The sequence below is a fragment of the Miscanthus floridulus genome, chromosome 14 (genome assembly GCF_019320115.1).
Source record: "Miscanthus floridulus cultivar M001 chromosome 14, ASM1932011v1, whole genome shotgun sequence".
Taxonomy (NCBI): domain Eukaryota; kingdom Viridiplantae; phylum Streptophyta; class Magnoliopsida; order Poales; family Poaceae; genus Miscanthus; species Miscanthus floridulus.
The window spans coordinates 88,747,697-88,770,676 of NC_089593.1; the positions used below are offsets into that span (position 1 = coordinate 88,747,697).

The window sequence follows — 22,980 nt, forward strand, 5'->3', positions numbered from 1 at the left end:
TTTGCCCCCACGGGGACGGAGATGGGACAGTAACCCTGACGGGAAATTCCCCGTTGACATTGCGAGTTCACACGTACTCACCGACACCGTGATTATCATTAATTTTAAACTAATTAATAAGTTCAGTTAAAAAAATGCTACTGTACTAATTAGTGGCGGCGCGTCCAGGTCCAGGCAAATCCCGTCCCCGTCTGCCTGCCCTCTCGTCGCACGCCTCGAAAAGCTTCTCGCATCTACTGGGTGTTCCGTCTCCGTCCGTCTCCCACGCCACCGCCGGTAACTTCCGCTGACACTCTCCCTCTCCTCCATCCCTCCCTCTGCTTGCTCCCGCACGGCTGGATTCCTCCTGCTGCTGCTACAGATTGACTAGCACTAGGACTAGGAGTAAGTCAGATCAGAACGCCGGCTCGCCGGATTTCTTGCGTTCCCCGCCCGATTCCGGTTCCGTCCGTCGGCTGTGCCTGGGCTGGGCGGGCACCAGCCGCTACGTTAGCTTTCTTGCTACTTGTTACTACGAGTCAGATCGGTCGCCTCGGCTGTTGTTTTTCCTCGATTCCTGCCGCGATGTCATCTCCTCGACAGGAATGGGATGGGATGGGGGTTTCAGATCTCTTCTGCTAGTGCTAGGGCTCCTTCCACTCCATCCATCTCTCCCTGGGTGGAGCGGAGCACTCACCCTCACTTGCGATTTCAGCTCTAATTTCCACCATACTGTAGTTTCCGTTCTACTCTAGTTGTTTGCTTCCTCCTCCATATGCGCAACAGCAGACGGCATCCATCATTTCTGCTTCGTTATGCTGCTGTTATAGTGCTCGTGCTCATGGAGTGCCAACTAGAGCTGATTGCAGGCCTCAGCCTCAGGTTGGGGACTGAAAGAAAAACAAAGCTCTGTTTCATCAGTAAAGTACGCAGTATTTCTGTCCTAGTCTTAGTAGTTCCTCTGCTTCCCTATTCTGTTCAAGTCGGTACACCAATGTGCATACAGTCCCTATGTGCCATCATGGTTCCAAAGGCAGCTAGACGGCCAGGTGTGTGTTGGGTCTGCCTGGATGCCTAGGCGGTGCCTGGGGGTGATGCCTAGGCGACAAGGTGACACTGTTTCACAAGGCGAGCTGAGTACGCTTGGATGCCTAGGCTACACCTTTGAAACAGGTGCGCCATACATTTGTTTTTACTCTTTTTGGACATGGACACACTTCTATATTTGCTTGCTACTGTCTCTAACGCAGGCAGTAGTTTGTACCGACAGAAGAAACAAAAAGAGGAAAGCAAAAGACCTCGAACAGTCTGTAAGACATAATCTGCTGTTGATCTCTCTCTCTTGCTGCAGTAGAGTTGGCATTTGGTCAACTCGGCTGTCCAGTCTCTACTGCTGTAGCAGTATGCCAATACGCCACCTCTAGTACATTAGTTGGTAGCTATTACATCAGTCATGTTTTGGTAGTGGGCTGATCTAAGCATTGTACTGCTAGTATTAGGAGTAGTTGGTGTACCTTAGGAGTAGGTAGTTGGTGTACTCACCAACAACTATGTACCTGGTAGAGGTATTAGCACTTGTATATATATCACACCTAAGGCAATGCAAAAGAGCAGTTCAGTTTGCCACATCCAGAAGCAGAGCTTTCGGTCAGCGCTGGACTTGTGCTGTGTGTGTGAGCTGTTCTCAATATCTTCTTCTACCTCTAGCCATAGTGAGTGAGTGTGCTGGTAAGCTTACGGCTTATCTGTGTAGGGCAGCTGAGGAACCAACAAGTGGTATCGGAGCCGTACAAGCGTCGTCGCCGGACAAACCGTTGGCGATGACGGACGGTTCGGAGATGGGTGACAGCAGTGTTGCTGCTGTGGCTGCCCAGCCACGATAGGAGGTCGTCGTGCGCACGGTGCAGGAGGTCAGCGGCACCAGTTGGGTAACGCTGACTCGCACCAACTATGGCGAGTGGGTGGTGACCAAGAAGGTCAAGCTCAGAGCCCGACGACTCTGGAATGCCATTGACAAGGGCACCGACAACGAAGAAGACATGTCAGCATTGGAGGCTATCCTCGCTGCTGTGCCAGCGGAATACAGGGAGCCGTTGGGGGTGAAGAACTCTACTAAGGAAGCGTGGAAGGCCATTACAGCGATGCGCGTCGGCTCCGACCGCGCAAAGAAGGCGACGGCCCAGCTGCTGAAGCAGGAGTACGTCAACCTCAAGTTCAAGGATGGTGAGTCGGTGGAGGACTTCTCCCTCCACCTATAGTCGCTCATCACCAAGCTGAGGAGCCACGGCGTCACCATCGACGAAGAAGAGACGGTCTCCAAGTACCTCCACTCCGTGCCGGTGAAGTACATCCAGATTGCTCTCTGCATAGAGACGATGCTGGACTTGTCCACCCTCACCATTGAGGATGTGACAGGCCGTCTGCGGGCGGTGGACGAGCGCATGGAGCAGGCCATAGCAACGACGGACAGCGGCAAGCTGCTGCTGACAGAGGAGGAGTGGGCTGCCCAGATGAAGGAGAAGAAGTCTGAGGAAGCCTCCTCCAGCCGCGGTGGTGATGGCAAGCGTCGCGACAAGGCTTCTTCGGAGAAGAAGAAGAAGGTCGAGCCCAACGTTTGTCGGCGCTGCGGGAAGACGGGCCATTAGGCAAAGGAGTGCCCAAATCGCAAACAGGAGAAGAAGGTCAAGGCTCATTTAGCGCAAGCTGATGAGGATGATGAGGCCACTCTCCTGATGGCGATGTTCTATGCACTGCACGACGTTGAGGCCAAGGAGAAGGGAGAGGTGATGGCGGTGGAAGGGCACGGCAAGGCTCTGAAGGCTGTCAACCTCGACGAACCGCGCGCCGAAGTCCACCTCGGACGTGTGGGCAGCGAGCAGGAGTAACGGTGGTACCTGGACTCCGGCGTCAGCAACCACATGACGGGCTCCAAGGAAGCCTTCTCTGAGCTCGACGGCAACGTGACCGGCACGGTGAAGTTCGGTGACGGCTCAAGGGTGGCGATCCGAGGGCGCGACACCATCATCTTCAGGTGTCAGAACGACGAGCACCGCGCGTTGACGGATGTATATTACATCCCGCAGCTACGTTCAAGCATCATCAGCATTGACCAGCTGGATGAGCGCGGCAGCGAGGTATTGATCAAGGACGACGTCCTTAGGTTCAGGGACCGGGAGCAACGACTTCTCGCCAAGGTGAAGAGGTCCCGGAACCGGCTGTATCTGCTCGACTTGAAGGTGGAGCAGCCCATCTGCTTTGCTGCACGGCACACGGAGGAGCCGTGTGAAAGGTTCTTGTGTGATTTTGGTAATTGAGTGACAACCTAGGTGGGCTAATTGTGTTTATGTGAGATACACAGGTGATTAGTCCACATGTACATATATGTGAGCAACATATGCTATGAAGGTGAAAATTGCTTGGAGATGTTGCAATGCTCACACATGTGATGATGAAGGAGCTCATTGCACATGAGACATGACATTGAGTCATGTGATCAAGGTAGAGAAGATCAAGACATGACTTAGCTTGATGGACCGGTTGCAAGCGTGAAGTACAAGTTGGAGGCTTTGGAGCGATGGACCGCGTGGCGGTGAAGCTTGAGCAAGACTTGGTGTCGATGGACGAAGGCAACGGTGAAAAGTAAGTGAAGTCAAGATCGATGAACCAATATGATCACGTGATGATATAAAGTGGATCATCTCATTGTTGATCGTGTTGTTGCATGTGTTGCATCGACATTGGAGGAGATGGAATGGAATACGCAAGTCAAAGGTATAACCTAGGGTATTTTATTTCACCGGTCATAGGTGTGTAGATAAGTTGATGACCGGGTTTGGAATAGATGGCCGTACTATCAAGAGGGACAAACTTGTTTGTATATAGGTTATCTAGTGCCAATCGAGTGATCTAATTTTTCATTGTCGTTAGGATCGAGTGACGTGGCAAGTTGAGTGGCTAATCCTTTGGAAAATGATTGTGAAAATGCTAACACACATACACATGGTGGTGTACAATTGGTGGTGTTGGCACATTTACAAAGGAGAAAAAGTTGGAGTTGATATTGATCAACTCGGTGAAGAAACCAGTGTTTTTAAGGCGTTGCTTAAGCGCCAAGGCGCTGCACGCACGACGCCTTAGCAGACGACTCGCCTTAGATTCGTGTGGCGTCCGCCTTACAGCCGAGGCGTGCAAAAAACGTCGCTTTGGCATCCAAATCGCGCATGGCGGGCGCCATACGAGGAAGCCTCTGCTCTGGACAGTGGGAAAACGCAGGAGAATCAACGCGAAAAAAAGGAAAGAGAGAGCGCGAGCGCATGAAAGAAACAGGCGCACGCAGAGAGAGAGCTAGCCCGCGGGAGAAACAGAGCGCAGAGAGAGCAGGCGCGCGGGGACCCTAGTGAGCGGGTGAGGAAGAGGAAGCCGTATCTCACCCGCGTCGCCGCATTCATCCTCGCTGCTGGTGCCGGGGGAAGTTGCCGCTCGGCCGTCCGCAGCCGAGCCATGCAGCCGTGCCCTCTTCCATCTCAGGAAGCCATGCAGCTGCGCCCGCATCTGGAAGAGAGGGAGGGAAGAGATAGAGGGAGGGGCAGAGGCCGGAGGCGGAAGTCAGAAGTCAGGAGAGTTGCGGCGGCGCTGGAGTCTGGAGAGGATTGGGGATTTGGGAGCAGAGAGATGAAGACATGTATGGTGGGTGAGGGGCGCATGGGCTGGCTGATGGGCTGGGCCAGACCTATTCTTACTCCTCCTCCTTTCTTTTTCCTTTTTCCTTTTTTTTCTCTTCACCATCTACTGCTCTGAGCTGCTGTTTTAAATTTTTCTTAAGCTGTTAAGGCGTCGCCTCGCCTTACGCCTTACTCGCTTAAGCGTAAGGCGGTAGTTAGTCACCACGCCTCGCCTTACTGCCTTGAAAACATTGGAAGAAATGTAGGCGAAAGGAGGTTACTGTGAGTGACCGGACGCTAGCCTTAATTGGACCGGCGCGTCCGGTTAGTGGCAGCAGTGAACGCGCGGTCTCGGTCTTGTGACCGAACGCTGGCGCGAAGAGTGACCGGACGCTCAGGGTCTGCGTCCGGTCAGTGCTGACGTACGCTGACATGTTGGCGTGAGGAACAACAGTGACGCGTGGCAGTCGGAGAATGACCGGACTCAGGTGCTGCGTCCGGTCGTGAGGGAGCGGACGCGTCCGGTCGCAAAACAGAGACTCGGGGAGCTCTCTGGAAACGACTGGACTCTGGCTGGTCTGTGTACGGTCGTGCAAGAGCGGACGCGTCCGGTCGCGTGTGAGTGGTGCCGAGCACTTCAGCAGCAGTCCAGCAGCAATGCCGACCACTCCAGAGGGGGTGCCGAGTTCTCCAGCAGTGGAGCCGACCACTCTAGGAGTGATGCGGACCACTTCAGCAGTGGATCCGACTACTCCGGCAGTGGTGCCGAGCGGTCCAGCAGCGATGCCGACCACTCCGGCAGAACAGGGAGGCCATGGACCACCGATCGAGTTCACCTCTCCACCCACCGACATCGACGAGTACATGGACGCTTTCCATGACGGCGAGGAGGTTCGGTTTAGGTGGGTGGGCAACATCGTCGGCAAAGGGGGAGCTCCTGGGTTGGCGAGTCGGCTGCTCGACGATCCAGAGCCGCTTCTCATCAGTGCAGAGGAGCCACCGATGTTTGCAGTGGCCGAACGCGACACCAATTGGCGCCGGGCGATGTTGGAAGAAATGAAGACCATCGAGGACAACGGGACATGGGAGCTAGTGGATCCACCGTTGGGCTGCAGGCCGACGGGTTGAAGTGGGTCTACAAGGTGAAGCGGGACGAGCGCGGCGCCATTGTCAAATACAAGGCTTGGCTCGTCGCCCGCGGCTTCATGCAGCGTGAGGGCATTGACTTCGAGGAAGTCTTTGCTCCGGTGGCGTGAATGGAGTCCGTTCGCTTGCTGTTGGCCATGGCAGCAGCGAAGGATTGACGCATCCACCACCTCGACGTCAAGTCTGCGTTCCTCAACGGCGAGCTTGCGGAGACGGTCTTCGTCAAGCAAGCTCTGGGCTTCGCCGTCATGGGCGCTGAGCACAAGGTGCTCAAGCTGTGCAAGGCGTTCTACGGGCTGCGGCAGGTCCCTCGGGCGTGGAACGCCAAGCTCGACGCCACCTTGGGCGAGCTTGGGTTCACTCGCTGCGCCACAAAGCACGCGTTGTACATGCGGCGACGAGGGAAGGAGCTCGTCGTCGGCGTGTATGTGGACGACTTGATCGTCACTGGAGCGCGGGCGGAGGACATTGATGGCTTCAAGCGCGAGATGGCTGCTCGTTTCAAAATAAGCGATATCGGCGCGCTCTCCTACTACCTCGGCATTGAGGTGAGGCAGGGGAAGGAGCACATCTCCCTGGCCAGTGCGCCTATGCGGAGAAGCTGCTGGAGCGCAGCGGCATGGCGGAATACAAGCCGTGAGTAACTCCAATGGAGGAGCGGCTGAAGCTGTCCAAGCACAGCATGGCGGCGAAGGTGGACGCGACACGCTACCGGAGCATCGTCGGAGGGCTGCGCTACCTCATGCACACTCGGCCGGACATCGCATTCGCGGTCGTGTACGTCAGCCGCTTCATGGAGGACCCGCACGGGGATCACTGGACGGCGGTGAAAAGGTTGCTGCGCTACGTCAAGGGGATGCTCGATCAAGCTTTCATCTTCCCCAAGAGTGGCGGCAAGGGTGGGTTGCGGCTCACGGTCTTCAGTGAGGCACCCCCCGAGACAAAGGAAGGTGAGCCGGAGCTCACTGTCTTCAGCGATGCGGACATGGCAGACGACATTGATGGACGACGGAGCATCTCCGGCGTGCTCGTCTTCCTTGGAGCGACCCCCATTGCTTGGCAGTCGCTGAAGCAAAAGATCGTGGCGCTGTCGATGTGTGAGGTGTAGTACGTCGCAGCAGCCACGGCGATGTGCTAGGCTGTCTGGCTGCACCGGCTCCTGGGTGAGCTAACCGGCGAGGAAGCTAACCCGTCAGCTCTGATGGTGGACAACCAGCCCGCCATCGCCCTCGCCAAGAACCCTGTCCTCCACGATCGGAGCAAGCACATTGACATCAAGTTCTACTTCCTCCGGGACTGCATCGATGGAGGGTAGATCGTCATCGAGTTCGTCGAGACCGGCAGACAGCTCGCTGACATGCTCACCAAGTCACTCGGGCGCCTGCGGTTCATGGAGCTGAGGAAGATGATTGGCATGGATGAGGTCAAGGCATCGATTTAGCAGCTGGATTAGGGGAAGAATTGTAATACATAATCTGCTGCTGATCTCTCTCTCTCTTGCTGCAGCAGAGTTTGCATTTGGTTAGCTCGGCTGTCCAGTCTCTACTATTGTAGCAGTATGGCAATAGACCACCTCTAGTACATTTTTTCTGGAATATGCAGGAGAGTTGCCTCTAGTACATTTTTTCTAGAATACGCAGGAGAGTTGCGTATCATTGCATTAAGAAAGGGGATAAAAGGCTTATATAGCCATACAACAGCATACACACCAACTTTACACACCGTCTCTAGGTTACCACCTCTAGTACATTAGTTGGTAGCTATTACATCAGCCATGTGTTGTTAGTGGGCTGATCGAAGGTTTGTACTGCTAATACTAGGAGTAGTTGGTGTATCTTAGGAATAGGTAGTTGGTATACTCACCAACAACTATGTACCTGGTAGAGGTACTAGCACTTGTATATATATCACACCTAAGGTAATGCAAAAGAGTAGTTCAGTTTGTCACATCCAGAAGCAGAGTTTTTGGTCAGCGCTGGGCTTGCGCTGTGTGTGTGAGTTATTCTCAATATCTTTTTCTGCCTCTAGTCATAGTGAGTGAGTGTGCTGGTAAGCTTACTACTGACTTGTGTAGGACAGCCTGGGACCAACACAGTCTACTACCGTTATTTGTACTCAGTTCTACCTTTTTTGTATGAACCAAACAACTAGGAACATGTAAACATAGCTCTTCCTTTCCACCTATTATCGGCCAAGTAGACTCGTTGTACGGATGGCATGCATGCGCTCTAGGAAGTGTAAATAGTTGTCTGGGTATATCTTAAGACAAGAGTATGGGCCATGGAGCTCCTAGCTCTCCAGTACTAGCATAAACTGCTCTGATGGATGCCAAGACAATTGTTCTTCAAGAAATATGCTCCTGATTGGTTGGTTGGGCGGCTGATTTCCGAAAACATCTAGATTTTTTATGGTCTAACTAGTGGGTTCACTGTGGCTAATCAACTTCCCGGATGGCTTTTAAGAGCTTTGCCTCTAAAATACACACTGGATGGTAAATTCCAGTTCAAAACCAACACATTACATACATGGTACTATGACTGTATAGGACAACACCTAAAAATAGAACGGATGAGTATGTTAGCTGCCGATCACTGCAAATACCCTGAGCGAACCTCCCTGACAATATATGTACTTCTGAATTTTGCAATTCGATTCCTGTCTTCCAAGAGGAATTGTGTGCCTGACAATTGTGGCAATTTCCATCTGTTGCAGGTAGGTAATATCAGTTCCAAGAGCACTCGACATGGCGGCCAATGTTGGGGAATCAACAAGCGGTAGCAGCAGTGGCGCTGATGCTGGGGGTAGCTTCGAGTGCAACATATGCTTCGAGCTGCCACAGGAGCCGATCGTGACGCTGTGTGGGCACCTCTTCTGCTGGCCGTGCCTTTACAAATGGTTGCACATCCACTCGCACTCCCCCGAGTGCCCAGTGTGCAAGGCCATCGTCGAGGAGGACAAGCTCGTCCCCCTTTACGGCCGTGGCAAGGACCGTGTCGACCCGAGGTCCAAGAACGCCCCCGGGGCAGACATCCCCGACCGTCCGGCTGGACAGAGGCCTGCCACGGCTCCGCAGGCCGATCCCAACACCCACTTCCCCAACGCCAACCCGAACCCGTGGTTCATGGACGGGGGCATCCCACCGGCGAACGCGCGGTGGGGGAACTACACCTTCTCGGCTGCGTTCGGGGGGCTGTTCCCGCTGCTCAGCTTCCAGGTGCATGGGTTCCCGGATGCCACCGCCTATGGCCAGCCAGCCGGGTTCCCTTATGGATACGGTCACGGCCATGGCCACGCGTTTCATGGCGGGCACGCTGGAGGGCATGCCCACGCCGCCGCCGCTCCTCGGCACGGTCAGCACGGACAGCAGCAGCAGCAGCAGGCGGATGTGTACCTCAAGGCGCTGCTCATCCTGGTCGGCGTTCTGGTGATTGCGAGCCTCATCACGTTCTAGGCTTTGCCTGTTGGTTGGTGTCATATTGTTGTTGCCTTCCTGGTAACAAGGAGTAGTAAGAGAGAGACAATTGCAGATACGTTGTGATGCTGCTGTGTGCATTTATCTTGCCCTCTCCATATACAACACGACTGAAACTGAATTATTCAGAGCAGCGCGTTTACATGGAAGTGTTGATAGCAGAATTGTTGTTGTACATACTGTTTGGATGTGGTTCAGTGGACACCTACATGTATACTGTGGTTTTGAACATACATTTACATTGTAATGAATAATAATTTGGAGGCTGTGTTCGAATGACATGTAGCAAAGGCTTTTCTTTTTTCTTTTGGCCACCGGACGGGGAGGGTATGCAATTGTTGAGAGGAGGGGATAAATTTCAACCTCTGGTAAGTTATTCGGGCCAGCGTTTATAGTCGCAGTTGTTTTTGTGTGAAATGGCGCTAGCTAAAGCCCTGAGCTTAGGTGTTTGCGTATTTTGTTTAGTCATAGGCAAATGGTTTTGCAGCAGAGTGCATGATCCTCATCCCAGCTGCTGCTGATGGCAGGAAGTAATTTGTATTTGTTTGTTTTTTATTTTTAAACTGGGCATCACTTCATTACTCATTGGCTAACAAATCGTTAGCGATAATTACATGTATTTGTTTTGGTACAAAGAAACAATGAAAACATTCGTGTCAAATGCGATTTGATCCCAGTACCCAAAAAACAATGAAAACATTCGTGTCAAACGCGATTTGATCCCAATTTGAAAGGATGAATGCAACACCTTCCTTGAGTTTGTTTGGCTTGTGGGCCACGCAACTCGAAACTTTTTTAAATAATATTTTTTAATGATTAATAGCAAATCTAGATATTGTTATATAAAAATTTAATATATAACAGCTTGTCGGCTGCCCAACGGTCCTTGGAAGGCCGACAGGTCAGGCGGGCCGCTCCCTGTCGGCAAGGCCGAGCACAGGTGCCACTGGGTACGGAGGTATCGACAGGATCCTATCGGCTCACCAGATGCCGATAGGTACTTAGGCTTACGATTAATCATTAAAAACTATTATTTAAAAAAAATCGCTAACCCCCTGTTCCAGAGGCAGAGCCACAGAGGGTGGGAGCACACGTGTCGAGCTCGCACTGCCCTCCCGCCTGTCTCCTCCTTTTAACTCACTGCCCACCCCCATACCCCAACCACTCTCTTCTCCGCTCGCTCGATCGATCCATTCGAGGCCGCCCCGCCTGAGCCAACCCTAGCTTGCCGTACCGCTACCGGAGAGGAGAGAGGATGCCGCGCCGGGAGGTGTCGCTGCCGGACGCCTTCGACCTCGTCCTCGGCAAAGGTTCGTCGTGTGCTTTGCTTTTGCCTTGCTCCCCCGATCGATTTTTTTCTTCTTCGGAATCCGCTAAACCCTCCCCATCTCACTCACTGACTGCTGCTGCATTTGCGATTCTGGTTCCGAGCAGATTGGGATAACTGGCCTCCCGAGGCGGGCCTCCTCGTCGCCGCCTACTACGGTGACATCCGCCGCCTCAAGGGTACGTGCTGCCTGCGTAAACCCCCTCACCCCCCGGTACACCGCGCCACGGCTCAGGGTTTTGCCTTTTTTGCCTTTTGCGTTAGGGGAAGTGTTGCTGTCAGATTAGGGGGTTTAATCTTTACACGGATCGATCGATCCATGTGCTGTGTTGGGACTTACCTAATTCCAAGCACACGGCTTGGTGCATCTCCAGTTCTCCACCACAAGTTATATGGCCGCAATGTAGGAAATGAAATGAACAAGTTTGCTAGTTATATACGGTCATACATACAGATGTTTTCTTTTGATCATGTATGGTTCAGTTATTGCAAAAAAAAAAAAAAAAAAAAAAAAAAAATCACAGCTTGTACTGCAAACCACAAATGCATCTTAGCTACTACAGTGATTGCCTTGAACCTAGCTCTGCTCCTCGACATGGGACTTAGGAGAGTTTCATTTTGATTGAATGAAAATGGGGTCTTCAAACAAAAAGTTAGGGCTTTCTGGTTTGTATGCTCTTTCCATGATTCGTCCCTAAAAGTTAGGGGGGAAATGCATTGGATTCGTTCCATCTGTGTGTTACTGTCAGATTAGGTGTTTAATCGTTACACTGATCAATTGGTGCATGTGTTTGGACTTTCCTAATTCTAAGCACATGGCTTGGTGCGTCTCCACCAAAATTTGCATGGCTATCATGAAGGGAATGAAATGGAGAAGTTTGTTAGTTATATATGGTCATATGGATGTTTTTCTTTTGCTCATGTATGCTTCAGTTACTGTAAATTTGACAGCTTGTACTGCCAATCACAAAAGCATCTTAACTACTAATTACCTCGATGCTAGCTCTGGTGCTGCACATGGCAGAGTTTCGTTCATTTTGATTTGAATAAAATTGTGATGTTTAAAGAAAATGTTAGTGCTTCCTGATTTACATGCTCTTACCATGATTCGTAACTAAATTATTCCCTTTTCCTGTTTTCTCCCCCTCCATCTCATTCTTTTCATCACTGAAGAGATCGCAAAGATCATTGACACTGAGGGGAAAGGGCTTCAGGACACCTTGGCCAACACCCACTTCCTCGGCACGTACGCCCTCCACGCCGCTTGTGACAGTGGCTGCATGCCTGTCCTCCAGTATCTGGTCAAGGATCTCAAAATTGACGTCAACAAGGCTGATACCCTGCGAGGCTTCACGCCCGTGATGCATGCCATGCTATATGGGAACCTGCCAGCCTTGCGGTTTCTTGTTGATCACGGCGCTGATGTTCATCATCAGCATAAAGGAATGAGTCTTTTTCATTCAGCTGCAGAGGGCGGTATGGACTTTACAAGCTTTTGTCAATTAATGTGTGCATGCTATATTGTCTTCAGAAAGTGTTTTTCATATTTGTCACAGCATTTCAAATTGTCTGCCCTCAATTACATAAAATATTCTGTTTGAAATCTATGTATCATCATTTGTAAGCACTGTATTTCTCAATTAATTCATGTGTCTTCCGTCAGGATATTATTTTTCATGTGCTTGGTTCTAGTTACTGAAGCTATAACTTTCTCTTTCACCCTCAAAGAAAAAAAAGCTATAGCTTTCTCTTTGCTTTGAGAAAAAAGATGCCTTTTCTGTAGATATAATTCATAATTTGTTAATCTAGTAGGATAATCATTGGTTTCCATCATTCCATGTATGTCCTTCAAGGAATTGTGATCGAAAACAGCTTATTTGTTGTAGCGCCATTGAAATTTGAAACTTATTTCCCCAGAAATCCTTTATTAACTATACATTCTGTGACCATCTGTTTTTTCATATGTTTCTTCAGGGCGGTCTGAAATAGCCAAATTCCTGCTTTCTAAAGGAGTTAGTGTTGATGGGGAATCAAGTCGCTTGACCCCACTGCTCATTGCTACTTTCAGAGGATATCCTAGCATTGTGAAGATTTTATTGGAGCATGGTGCAGATGTATGTGCTAACTATAACTCTTATTTTTATTTGCTCTGGAAGCTGCACGGTTCACTGCTCTCTCCCATTGTTCCCAGTTGTATTCTCAGTTTCTCTGAGCTGCTGATGTGTGACCCTGATCAAAGACATGGGTAACTGGGCACCCAGACATAAGCAGCTCTGAGGTCCTGAAACTCAAATAGGACATTAGGAACATATAACCTACACTTCAATAGGATACTATTGTTTTTTTCATCTGAAATTTTATGCTTCTTTGAAGGGCGGGCCTGGTGCAAGCGGTAGAGTCTTATCGCCTGTGACCGGAAGGTCCCGGGTTCGAGTCGCGGTCTCCTCGCATTGCACAGGCGAGGGTAAGGCTTGCCACTAACACCCTTCCCCAGACCCCGCACAGAGCGGGAGCTCTCTGCACTGGGTACGCCCTTTTTAAATTCTTTGCTTCTCAAGTGCGGGTTTTTATTTTAGAATTGATATTGATTTTTTTTGTTCTTGCAGCCCAATGAGCGTATGAATGATGAAGTTACACCATTAAGCATGGCATTAAAACACTCTTCTATGCCTTGTTTGAAACTTTTGGTTCAGGTAAGCTGTTTGCTGCATTCTGACTGCAATAGAATTTCCGTAACTGATGCTGGGTCTAGTTATGTAATTAAGTCTGTGTTAGTCATCGGTTTATGGAGAAAGCGTATGATTGCCTTGTCTTAAATTACGTTTGTAGGCTGGAGCTGATGTGAATGGTTTTGGATCTTATAATCCTTTGGCAAAAGCTGCAGAGAAAGGTTTGACTGAAGCTATCAAGTGCTTGTTGGAAGCTGGTGCAAATCCAAATGTTCCTGACACAGTGAGATTTGCTTCTTGTTGCATGCATCACTATAGTGATCTGCTTGATTTTATATCTTCCATAGCGCTGTCTAATACACATATGCAATGCTGGTATGATGTAATACGCAAACATGATGCCATGCAAAAGTGCTCTTATGACGGAACAAGGTCTATGTGTTATTAGAGCTTAGAAGTAAATAGTAAGGTGTGGTCTGACTGTTTTGCTGGCTTACCTATTTTCTGCATAACCTCATTACTGTTTTGGCGAGTCTTTTATTTTAGTATGTCAGGAATATATAGATGGTTGCAGCATAATAGGTTTCCTTAACCTGCTATGGCGGTAGTGAATTAATAGTCATTGCATTGGTCTGCGTATGGAATGGATTCAGAAGTGCTTGCATTCTGGATCAGTAAGTACTTTGTTAGGCGATTACTTTGATTGTGTTCAGGATTTAGAGTTGCTGCTGCTGGAGCATAGTTCTTCAAGAATTAATAGTATTTAGGGCGATTACTTTGATTTTGTTCAGGATTTAGTGTAGCTGCTGCTGGAGCATAGTTCTTCAATAATTAATAGTATTTAGTTGGAGAAGGCTCAATTTGTTATTCTTTTTCTTTTAAAAATTCTATACTTCATCCCCTCAATATGTTTGTTTGCTCAACAGTTTGGCAGGCTGCCAATAGAATTGGCTGCTGAGTATGGTACATGGGAAGATGTTGAACTTCTATTTCCTGTCACTTCCAAAATTCCAACAGTGGCAGATTGGAGTGTTAACGGAGTAATTAGGCATGTATACATGGAAGTCATGCAACTAGAGGTATGCCATCAACAAGACCATGCATCATCAACACTCATGTGCACATTCATTCCCTGTACAATTATGGTCATAACTTTGCATACTTGAGAAATCAACAATCAATGAGTTTCCATTGACCTGTCAAATGTGCTATGCATGTGTGTTTAATAGCATGAGAGATGTATCTGAGCTGCTCCCTAAACTCCTATTTGATTGAATGATGCTTTCTTGAATAGGTTTAGGAGATTCCTTAACTCTGATACTATTCAAAGGACCATGTAGACCAGTTTTCTTTCTTACACATACTCAAATGATTATTTTTCTGTCTGGAATTGGAAAGTAAGAACTGGGACTGTTACAGCGATAAGCAATACAATGATAAAAAATGTTTCCCTTATCGTTCCACTTCACCTTAACAACTTGTTATACCATTGACTCTTCTTGTCTACATGCACTGGATTGTTTGACCTATGTCTGACTCAGTTTGCTGTGAGCTGTTTAGGATGATGCATTTGTCAAAAAGAAGAAGTCCGAGCTGAAAAGACAAGGAGCTGATGCATTTAGTAAGGAGGATTATCTAAACGCGTCAGTATTCTACACACAGGTATGTTCTTACACATCACTTTCATTTGGAGGTAGATCCATGGATCATGTTCTTCCTTTGGTGTTTCGTTGCCTAGTGCCCTCAATGTACGATTTCCTGTGTTTGTCCTGCCTTTTTTTTTGGTGGGGGTCCAAAGCTGTTCATCTTGACTCCCTTTCCCTTTGTTTGGGTGATCTTGTTATAAGTTGACTTATCGAAACTTCCCCAGTCACATCTTTATATTTATACTATACTACCCATGCGGCTCCTTAAAAAGACTAGAATCACCTCAGCAATACATGATACCTGATACCTGCTCTGGTTTCTTTTGGAGCAATTCTGCATTTGAGTTGCCATTCTACATGGCATTTCAATTTTGTCCATCCTACCTACAGAGCAAATGGCAAATGACTGTTCTAAATTAAGTGGTGGTTTCTAGGATGTGGCGACAGCAAAAGAACTTGATACTGTCTTGTTGACTGCAGGCCTTGAAGGTTGATCAGTTCGACGCTACATTGTTCTCAAACAGGAGCCTTTGCTGGCTTCGCCTGGGTGATGGAAAGAAGGCTTTGCTTGATGCTATGAAATGCAAACATCTGCGCCCGAAGTGGGGGAAGGCCTACTACCGGCAAGGAGCTGCCCTGATGTTTCTGGAGGTCCAACAACCGAAGATTACATACAGATTAACAATCTCTGCTGTTCCTTATCTGCTATCTAAATGGACTACGCACTTGCCTTGCTCAGGATTATGACAGTGCTTATGATGCATTCAATCGTGGCTTGGAGTTGGACCCTGAAAGTGAAGAGATGGAGAAATTGCTTTGGTAGGAGATCCAATCCATGTTTTCCTCCTAATTTCCTAGAATGATATGGATGTGTCTGGATAGTATGTAGCTACTAGCTGTTGCTCCACTGTGCTCCAATACCTTGTCTGAGTCTAGGCATCCTCTTTTGCTTCATGTCCTTATGGTCAACTAACTGGTTGTTGCAGGGAGGCGATGGACCTCAAGACCACCTGAAGTAGTTGATGCCTTCAAGAAGCTGACGCAGAACTGGAAGCTCTTCAATTTTGTTGTCGTAGAATTGACAAAACACTCGGATGGTTGCCTACTTTTACATCGACCTAGGTTGCTAGACCTGAAACGATGCTACTTATTTTCTGTAGTGTATAATTCACGGAGGGTAGCGGCAGTTTAGACCACCATATGCTGCTAACTATCTTGATATGATTGGGGTAGCCGCAGCTACAACGTTCTCACGCCCTGCTTGTGTACGGAAGCATGCCAGTGCAGGTGCAGTGCTTGATGAAGCTGTTAACTGAAGTGATGAATTCACAGAGATGCTTTTGACGACATGCCTGACCGCCCTTTATATATTTTTTGCTTGCCTTAGTAGTTTTGTTTGATCGGAGCAAATTACAAGTAGGAAGTGTGCCAAGGGTAGCGTTATTGAACTTTTCTAGTGCAAACGAACTGCGCAAGGTGCGGCCTTTTCCTTTTGCTGAGGTGATAGAATTGACACGCAACAAGCTGGCCTGAAACTAGAAGCTCGTCAGTTTTGTTCTCATAAATATGGCCAAATGTTTTGCTTCTTGCATTTGCATAAATCTCATAGGTTGCTAGACTTGAAACAATTGCACCTTCTTCTGAGATATGCAACTCATAGATATGGCACAGCTTGGAGCAGTGCAGGTTTCTAGCAGCTGTTATCTGAACATGATTCTTGAGTCTGCAGCAGCTAGAACAATCGCACACTAGATGTGATGAATTCACAGAAATGCTTTTAAATCTTGATTGCTCCTCTAGCTGGCTCGGTCCCATTCGAACATTCATCATGTACCAATATATTCCTGGAGCCTAAGTAGCCATTACTTTACAGTATGGTGACCCCAAATCACAAGCTTTTACACGTATAGTATAGTGTGTTTCATCTTTACAAGATCCTTTTTTTACCCTATCACCCCAACCACCTACGCTATATTACATTTCCTGCTATACCTCCAATCTGTATCCAATTGAAACTACAGGCTACAACCCAACAACGCTCCTTTTCAGGCATATATATGTATATATATATTATTCACCCGGCCGGCCGGCCGGCAGGTGCTACAAATCATCTGATGTATGAGCAAATGAGCATTCAGGCCACAAAATCATGCAGAAGGGGTGACTGCGCGAACCGCTGCCGTTGATCCATCTGGTTCATCGACTCGTAGTCCGAAGACGCCACGCTGACACCGAGAGGAGCGGTGGCATTGTAGATGTCATCGTCTCCGACACCGACACCGGGGAAGCTCTGCTGGGCGTTCGGAACCGAGAGGCTGCTGCTGGAGTGCTGCAGCCCCAGGGTGAGCGATACATTGCCGTTCCCGTACCTCCCAAGTTCCGCCAGGTGGTACGCCATGAACCGGGCGTTCTCATCTTGGTGCTGCGCCACAGCATTGTGGAGGAGGAGGCCGCCATCTTCTTCGTTTGATCGTTGGTCCTTCAGCATCAGGTTCATGAAGCTGTCGTCAGGGTTCGGCTCATTCTGGAATCCCATGGGTGCTCCACCGCTGACGTTCATGGTCCTCATGCTGGCTCTTGACTCGCTCAGCTGGCTGCTCTCGCAGACCCGAGGCGTAGAACTTCTCAGGTCCTCCTTGTCTTCAGAAGATGCCATCTTGCCCTTGCTTCTTGACGCGTTGTCGGAGGAAGAATTGGAGTCTTGCTCGATATCTCCAATCTCTTCTTTGTACATGTCCTCGATCATCGGTTTCCAGAGGCGGACACGGGCATTGATGAACCAGTTTGAAATCTGGAGAGGCATGAAAGTACAGTCAGAATATAGAGATATTGAATAGTAAAACCCAAATAACTTAAGCAGATGTTAATCTAGTAAAAGGGTATGTTGTCCTCTGTCAAGATGCATCGATGAAATCATACAAGTAGCAACAGTTTCAGGATAGGAACATCAAAGGCAAGAATAACCATAATGCTGAACAGCCTCTGGCATTTGACTACATGTTTGAGGCGCATTCAGCATTCAGCAGTACTATATCAGCTGCTATGCACATGTGAACTGGAATATGGACCAGGAAAAATACGAATAAGAAACATTACCTGACTCCTTGTCAAGCCTGTTTGCCTTGCTAGCATCAATTTTTCAGAATCTTTAGGGTACCTGCAAGATAATGTCATGACAGATGGTGAGGAACAAGAAAAAGAAGAACACAAGGAATACTGAATAAAGCGCCACATGGGAAGCTGCTTACGGGTGAAGGAAATGCTCAAAGAGCCAAGCACGAAGAATGGTAACAGAGTTTTCAGGAAGCCCTCTCTGTGGCCTCCAAGCATTTTGTGGGATCATGCCATACTGTTGGAAAGCTCGTTGTTGCCTAAGCTGTTGATCGATGTACCGGAGACGAGTTAGTTTTCCCTCCTTGCCAGATGAATTTTCTTCCTCCCCGAGCTTCTTCCTGATGACATTAATCTCATCATTGATAGCATCCTTGAGGCACCGGAAGTGTCGTGAGATTGTTTGGAGAGCAACTGCAGTGTAAGGCTTGGCAGCTCCAGGCCCAGCTACCATATCAAAAGACGAAACCACACTTTGCATTTGGTGGTAGTAGTGCTTGTATTTCTGGTCCACCTGGAATATGTTTCCTCAGCATTAAATGGTTGTTAAATAAAAATAAATAAACGTTTTATCCAAAGTCTTACAGGATGAACTCTACGAATCCATGTTCTAATCTCACTAAGCTATGAAACGCTGTATCTACAGTAATAAAAAAGAAGTGATGTTGACTGTTGCAGTTTTATTGCAAAAGAAAAGCACGTGATAGTGGACAAATAGTGTCACCCACCTCATCCAACATTGCCATCAGCTTTGCCATCTTGTTCTGAAGCTCTTGCTTCTCAGCAGTAGAAAGCTCCGGTGCTGCATTGGCGCCAGATTCCTGCGGATTAGAGGACACACCCTCACTTTTCGGCCCTCCCTCGGTCTCTTTGCCATCCGTCTTTCCTGCTTCTACCTGTTCTCTCTGGGCTTTCTGCTTGATGTTCTTCCAAACGTTCACAACTTCATCAAGCAGCTCTTGAGCTGCTTTCAGATACCTTGAGTTCCGGATTGCCCGTGAGAACTCGGACTGCATACTCTTCATTCGGATGTCATCGACTCGAAGACTATCATGGTAAGAGTGTGGCGACAACATATCTGGTTTGACAGACCAGTATGACAAGGAAGGTGCCAGGATTTGTGTGTTGAGGCTGAGAGATAAACCTTGGCCTTGCACCGAGGGAATGTTCGACGAGCCGTGGTTGTTCAGAACACCAAAATCAAGCTGTATACCATTTTGGGCATCATCATGGATGAGATCAGCTGCACTGCTCTGTGATCCATCCATCATATGCATCAACATCTCGTTCTTCATATCTTTGACTAGGCCGAAAGAGCGCTGCCCCTGGTGGGAACCAAGCATGTCGGACTCCCTTGCAGATGAGTCTTGGGACATCACTGAAGGATGGCCAGGTTCAGGCATCTCTATGCAATTCTGCTGGGACTGTAGAATGCCACTGAACTCTGTGTATGGTCCAGAAGCTGGTCCAGAAGCAGGATTGTTCAGATAAAGCAAGTTCCCTAGAGCCGATGGCATCGGATAGGATGCATTGCCGGGGTCTCTAGAATACATGTTCTGTGAGTCCCTTTCACTGCCCTGGCTCGAGTAATAAGTAGCCATCATACAGTTCTGGCCGCTCGCTGATCAAGATTACTGCAAAAGATACTGCGTATGCAGAACCACCTTGGAAATTGACTGATGAATCAACTTTCAGCAGCCGACAGAAACCTTTCGCTTACAGCTTTCCTGCAATTGAGTGAAGCAAAGTGGGTCAGATAGGAAGCTTTAATAAAATTCAAGATTGATAAGGTTTATCTTCTCTGCGGTTTAAATAAAATGACACACCAATTTATTTGCAAAGCAGTTCAGTGAAACGGAAATGGATTCAACAGAAACTTTGTACGCAAAAGGGTTTAATACAAAATTTGCAGTAGAAGTGAGAACATATGGACTGAAAATTCGATGAGCCGATTGGCAGGCTGGAGGCACAGGTGGTCCTCTTTCACTTTTAGATTGGATCGAGAGCACTGCCTCCGTTATCATGATAAACAAGAGTATATGCTTGTGAATTCCATTTGTTATACCAAGATAGACAATCACACGTCGCAAGAAACCAAAATCAAATAATTGGGCCAATATTATTTAGAAACACGGCTGGATATAAACTTTTTTTTAATAACGGAACAAGAGGCTGGATATAAACTATATCTCATGGAAAGGAGAATTGAACGAATAGCTTGTTGGAGTTTGAAAAGCAGAATCTTGAGAGTACTGCTCATTTCTATGCAGTACCTTGTTTAATCAATAGACTGGGTCCTCACGGGCGTGTTACCAATTCGAACAAAGCCTTTTCTGATCAATCTGGGAGAAGAGATAAAATTGCTTAGCCTCCTAGTCCACAGTTTTGAGGCAAAAAAAAATCTTTCTAGTAGAGACTATATTTATTTACGACATAAAAGGGGGTGAAACCAGGAGAGAGCTCCAAGGCAAAAACTTTGCTGTTACAAGCTAGTACTAGTACTAGAGAACAAAAGCAGCAGTTAATTCTGATGAAAAGACGTAAGATTTCCTTGGTCGAAAAAGCACTTGGGGTGCAGTAATTCCAACACAACACAAGAAGTACCACAAAAAAGGTTAGGAGTAAAGGGAACAGAGCTTTAAGAGCTTGGCTTTCATTCATGCAAACATCCAAAGAGGAACGAGGAAAACTTGTAAAATTCAGTCATAAATCCAACTCGAAAGGACCAATAAGTTCAAATTATTAGCCAAGATACCCAACGAAACGAGTGGGTTGCCAGTTGGAAAAGAGGACGCTAGAAACAAAGAATTCAAACGAATCGGATATGTGGTTCGCGAGCATCAGTAGTAGTTGGTAGAGCAAGAAAGGGAAGAACTTTGGTGAACGCATGTCTCCTCAATGTAAAAAAGGAGCATCTTTTCTCCTTGGGAGCTTTGGATTCTACAAGAAAACTCAACGCCAGCACAAGAAAAGATCATCTTATCATCCGTATCCAACTAAAGTAAAATCAGAGCTCAATCTTTTCCTCCAAATTCAGAGAGAAGAAACAGCAGCACCCTACCAACTCTGCTAATCCAAGTAAGCAAGAGCAGCCCGGGAATCCAAGAACAGCAAGAGAACCAGAATTCAGAGTGTTTTTCATCCGCGAACCGGAGATAAGAAATTCGTCTGCTCCTGCTGCTGCGGCAGCATGGAGCCATGGAGGAGGTGCAGATGTTACAAGGCGAGGCAATAAGAAAATGGGAGGGAAGACGAGCTGGACCTGAAGGTGTGGTGTGCTCCTCTCATGGGGAGCACTGGAGGAGCAGGCAACAAGGCAGGCAGGCAGGGATTGCCTCCACAGCAAAGCTGATCTTGTTGAGGCTGAGGGTCGAGGGGAGGGTAAGAAGGGGAGAGCTGAGAAAGATAATCAATCCTCCCAATATGGGAACAAAATCAGATCCTTCCCAGGATAAAATAACAATTCCAGAAAGAAAATGGAGCTCCCTTCTCTCTCTGTTTCTCCCTCCTCTCCACCTCCTCCTCTGCAGCCAGCAAGAGTCTGAGCTCCCTCCTTCCCTCTCCTCCTTGAGTGATATGGAAAAGGGTGGGAGAAGAAGCTGAAGCTGTGCTTGGCTAGCAGCACCCACTAACAACAGCACCAAATATGGAATAATGCGTGCCTCCCTCCAAAAGAAATGTTTTTTCCTCCTTTTATTAAATGAATTGGTTGCTGTTGGGCTGAGCAGGCCAGGATTACACTGCCTTTAACTAACCCCCTTCCCTACTGTTCGCAGCTTGGAGTTATTTGCTGGTGTAACCACCACAGGAGTAGGAGCCCTCGGCAGCTACTTGCCGAGTTGTTTCTTTACGACAAAGCCTAGGGCCTAGGCATCTCTCATTTTCTCTCTATCTATCCAGCTCCAGCAGCACATAGCAACCCTTGTGCTGCCTGCTTATTTAGGTGGATTTGTCTTGTGCATTAAAAACAAAATCATTCAGTTACTGATCAAGGATGAAAACCTGCAGATTGCATTGGAAATTACTAATGACTTCTTCCATCAGTGCTCCTAGTGCATCTGGCTTTTTGGGGGGTTTTGATGCCAGCTAGCTGATGGGCGAGATACGCAGAATCATGACATCATTTGAGGACAAAGGCATGGAGGCAAGGGGATTTATCACGTGTGACATCAACGCCCCAATGAGAGAAGTCATTAGTGGTGGGGGCCAGCCGGCCAGGCCATCTCTCCCCCCCTCTTCCTTGCATTGCCTCCTTGGGTGGTTCATGTGGTCCACGAGCTTACGCGATGGCACGGGTCCACCAACCAAACCAAACCCCCCTCATTTCTTTCTGCACCAAATTGCAGAGCTGGCTTATTAGCCGCACAATATTGATGTAATGTTAAATTGGAGCTTACTAGTAGTAATTAGCATATGGGAACATGCACCACCCAGCAGCTGCATTGAACATTAACAAATTCACATGTTATAGATGCAAATAAAGGGGGGAAGATATTCCAAAGAAAAAAAGCTACTAGAGCTTATCATGAATACTACAACAAGAAAGGCAATATATATATATTCCACAGCTGTGGGTCCAGTATATATATATTCTCGAATACATTTCTAGTATAGGTAGCAAAAAAGTTGTTGAGCGGAAGGTGATGCAATATAAGAGTCACCTCTCAATTCCGCCCCTAACTATTACTAGATAGTTTTTACCAATTAACTTTCAGTGAAGTCATATAAGTGAAATACTAGCACCACCTTTTTTTTACCCTGTTATCACACATCTTAACAATGATACCTATATTTAATGACCTTAGCACACGTGAACTATAACTTGGACATAATCCCAAGGCAACGGATATGATGAACCAGGACAGAGATATAGCGCTAATCAAGTACTGTTAACGGTGGATGATTTGGTAACCTCTCTTCAAATCAAAGGTTGCATGGGGAAGGGGGCTTGCTATGCACACGTTGAGGT

General features: G+C 47.9%; 4 protein-coding genes across 6 annotated transcripts; 3 read left to right on the plus strand and 1 right to left on the minus strand.

Moving 5' to 3' along the window:
• Positions 1–161: 161 nt before the first annotated feature.
• LOC136505064 (uncharacterized) lies at positions 162–9,543 on the plus strand. 2 transcript variants are annotated; one of them, XM_066500155.1, is made up of 2 exons: positions 162–276; positions 8,499–9,543. In XM_066500155.1, the coding sequence occupies exon 2, from the start codon at positions 8,530–8,532 to the stop codon at positions 9,235–9,237; it is 708 nt and encodes a 235-aa protein (XP_066356252.1). In that variant the 5' UTR covers positions 162–276; positions 8,499–8,529; the 3' UTR covers positions 9,238–9,543. The 2 variants fall into 2 exon arrangements, with proteins under 2 accessions (XP_066356252.1, XP_066356253.1); XM_066500156.1 differs by lacking the exon at positions 162–276 and adding an exon at positions 289–1,152.
• On the plus strand, positions 6,436–6,894 carry LOC136503938 (secreted RxLR effector protein 161-like). Its single transcript, XM_066498856.1, has one exon. It carries the CDS (start codon positions 6,436–6,438, stop codon positions 6,892–6,894), a length of 459 nt encoding a protein of 152 aa, XP_066354953.1.
• Positions 9,544–10,413: 870 nt separating the features above from the next.
• On the plus strand, positions 10,414–16,247 carry LOC136505873 (uncharacterized). Its single transcript, XM_066501008.1, has 11 exons — positions 10,414–10,568; positions 10,693–10,764; positions 11,759–12,061; positions 12,560–12,699; positions 13,192–13,278; positions 13,415–13,537; positions 14,181–14,333; positions 14,815–14,916; positions 15,381–15,551; positions 15,640–15,719; positions 15,887–16,247. Exons 1-11 carry the CDS (start codon positions 10,514–10,516, stop codon positions 15,912–15,914), a joined length of 1,314 nt encoding a protein of 437 aa, XP_066357105.1. The 5' UTR covers positions 10,414–10,513; the 3' UTR covers positions 15,915–16,247.
• A 723-nt stretch (positions 16,248–16,970) lies between these two features.
• On the minus strand, positions 16,971–21,798 carry LOC136505872 (BEL1-like homeodomain protein 7). 2 transcript variants are annotated; one of them, XM_066501006.1, is made up of 6 exons: positions 21,274–21,798; positions 20,285–20,353; positions 18,740–19,738; positions 18,149–18,525; positions 17,997–18,057; positions 16,971–17,691 (listed from the first exon to the last, which is right to left on the minus strand). In XM_066501006.1, the coding sequence occupies exons 3-6, from the start codon at positions 19,613–19,615 to the stop codon at positions 17,035–17,037; spliced, it is 1,971 nt and encodes a 656-aa protein (XP_066357103.1). In that variant the 5' UTR covers positions 19,616–19,738; positions 20,285–20,353; positions 21,274–21,798; the 3' UTR covers positions 16,971–17,034. The 2 variants fall into 2 exon arrangements, with proteins under 2 accessions (XP_066357103.1, XP_066357104.1); XM_066501007.1 differs by lacking the exon at positions 20,285–20,353.
• Between the last annotated feature and the right edge of the window lie 1,182 nt (positions 21,799–22,980).

Coding starts and splice junctions, on each gene's coding strand:
- LOC136505873 (XM_066501008.1), top strand. CDS start 10,514: ATGCCGCGCCGGGAGGTGTCGCTGCCGGACGCCTTCGACCTCGTCCTC. Junction 10,765..11,758: donor TGACATCCGCCGCCTCAAGG/GTACGTGCTGCC, acceptor TCATCACTGAAG/AGATCGCAAAGATCATTGAC. Junction 13,279..13,414: donor GTTTGAAACTTTTGGTTCAG/GTAAGCTGTTTG, acceptor TTACGTTTGTAG/GCTGGAGCTGATGTGAATGG.
- LOC136505872 (XM_066501007.1), bottom strand. CDS start 19,615: ATGATGGCTACTTATTACTCGAGCCAGGGCAGTGAAAGGGACTCACAG. Junction 18,058..18,148: donor TTTGAGCATTTCCTTCACCC/GTAAGCAGCTTC, acceptor ATTATCTTGCAG/GTACCCTAAAGATTCTGAAA. Junction 17,692..17,996: donor CAGGCTTGACAAGGAGTCAG/GTAATGTTTCTT, acceptor ATGCCTCTCCAG/ATTTCAAACTGGTTCATCAA.
- LOC136503938 (XM_066498856.1), top strand. CDS start 6,436: ATGGAGGAGCGGCTGAAGCTGTCCAAGCACAGCATGGCGGCGAAGGTG.
- LOC136505064 (XM_066500155.1), top strand. CDS start 8,530: ATGGCGGCCAATGTTGGGGAATCAACAAGCGGTAGCAGCAGTGGCGCT.